At 28.7% G+C, this 1,273-nt stretch overlaps 1 protein-coding gene across 1 annotated transcript in view; it reads left to right on the forward strand.

Annotated features, from left to right (window-relative positions):
- The window catches only part of LOC116847591 (vitellogenin receptor-like), a gene marked incomplete at its 3' end in the record, with an annotated part of 38,995 nt that overhangs the window by 30,842 nt on the left and 6,880 nt on the right, over positions 1 to 1,273 (forward strand). Inside the window, exon 39 of the mRNA XM_032822723.1 lies at positions 409 to 509. Coding sequence (XP_032678614.1) covers positions 409 to 509 — 101 coding nt within the window. The remainder of the gene's footprint in view (positions 1 to 408; positions 510 to 1,273) is intronic.

Here is a 1,273-nt window from a genome sequence, read left to right on the forward strand (position 1 = left end):
TGTGTGTGTGTGTGTGTGTGTGTGTGTGTGTGTGTGTGTGTGTACGTATATATTTATATATATATACACACATATATACAGGATGGGACAATAACTATTACCAACTTAAATATTTCGTATCTATATAGTCTAGAGAAAAATTTATGTAAAAAACAAAATTTCTTCAACTTATACTTCCTCAACGTATACTTTGACATAATATAGGGATTCTTCAATTTATGTGGGCTTGAAACTGCACTGCGTTTAACTTATTTGTATGTGTCTGTGTGTAAATAAATTTTCTATTTATTACAATATATAATCAATTTTTTTTAATTAAAGTTATTAATATGTTAAAATTATTAATCAATTTCTAATTATTAATGTGCGACATATTATTAAATAATATGTCTTTTGTTACTTTCCAAGACACCTTTACATGCAATAACGGTAATCGCATAAAATCAATATTCAAATGTGACAATGATAATGATTGTGGTGACAACTCTGATGAAAATGACTGTTACTCTGTAAGTATTCAGTTGTAAAAATACTATAGTATAACGATGTGCTTAACATGTTTAATTAACAATATTTTTATTAACATTTTATTTTACTAAATAGATGTATCATACAATACACACACGAAAGGCTTCTATTTCTTATATCAGTACTCGGAATTATTTATATAAATGAGTCGAATTTCGAGGGGTACATTTTTACTTCCTGTTATTAACTTCGGTCCAGCTCGTCCGACGGCCCACGTAACTGCGGGTAATTAATAATCGCGACGCTCGGTCTCAGGACTGTTGACATTACGAGATCTGTGAAATACTTTCAATAACTATATTGAATAGACCTATTGGAAATAAGGAAAAGTATCAACGCCCAGACACCTAATACTGAACAATCTATTTTGGTCTTTAAATACAAATATATAAACTTTTAACATAAAATTTTATGTACAAGTACTGAGTATGTAAATATATTCTATATTGAAAGCTTAAATATTCATATTTAAAAACCAAAACTATAAGAATGTCTAGGATTAGGTAAGTGTCCAGGAATTGATAAACATATTTACTTTACCACTTAAAAAAAAACGCAACTATAATAGTACTCCATAAGTGACGTGGAAATCTAGGTTAGTAATTTTAATAATATATAAATATATATTGCTAGCGTATAAAAATATTATATGTAAAAGAGTTGTGCTCATAACAACTTTTCAGATATTAGGAAATGTCTTACAAACTTTGTCAACAATCCTGAGGTTGAACGCCGCGACTGTCTG

Source organism: Odontomachus brunneus, unplaced genomic scaffold (assembly GCF_010583005.1).
Source record: "Odontomachus brunneus isolate Ranch 3 - 2012 unplaced genomic scaffold, Obru_v1 Obru_scaffold_081, whole genome shotgun sequence".
Lineage (NCBI taxonomy): Eukaryota > Metazoa > Arthropoda > Insecta > Hymenoptera > Formicidae > Odontomachus > Odontomachus brunneus.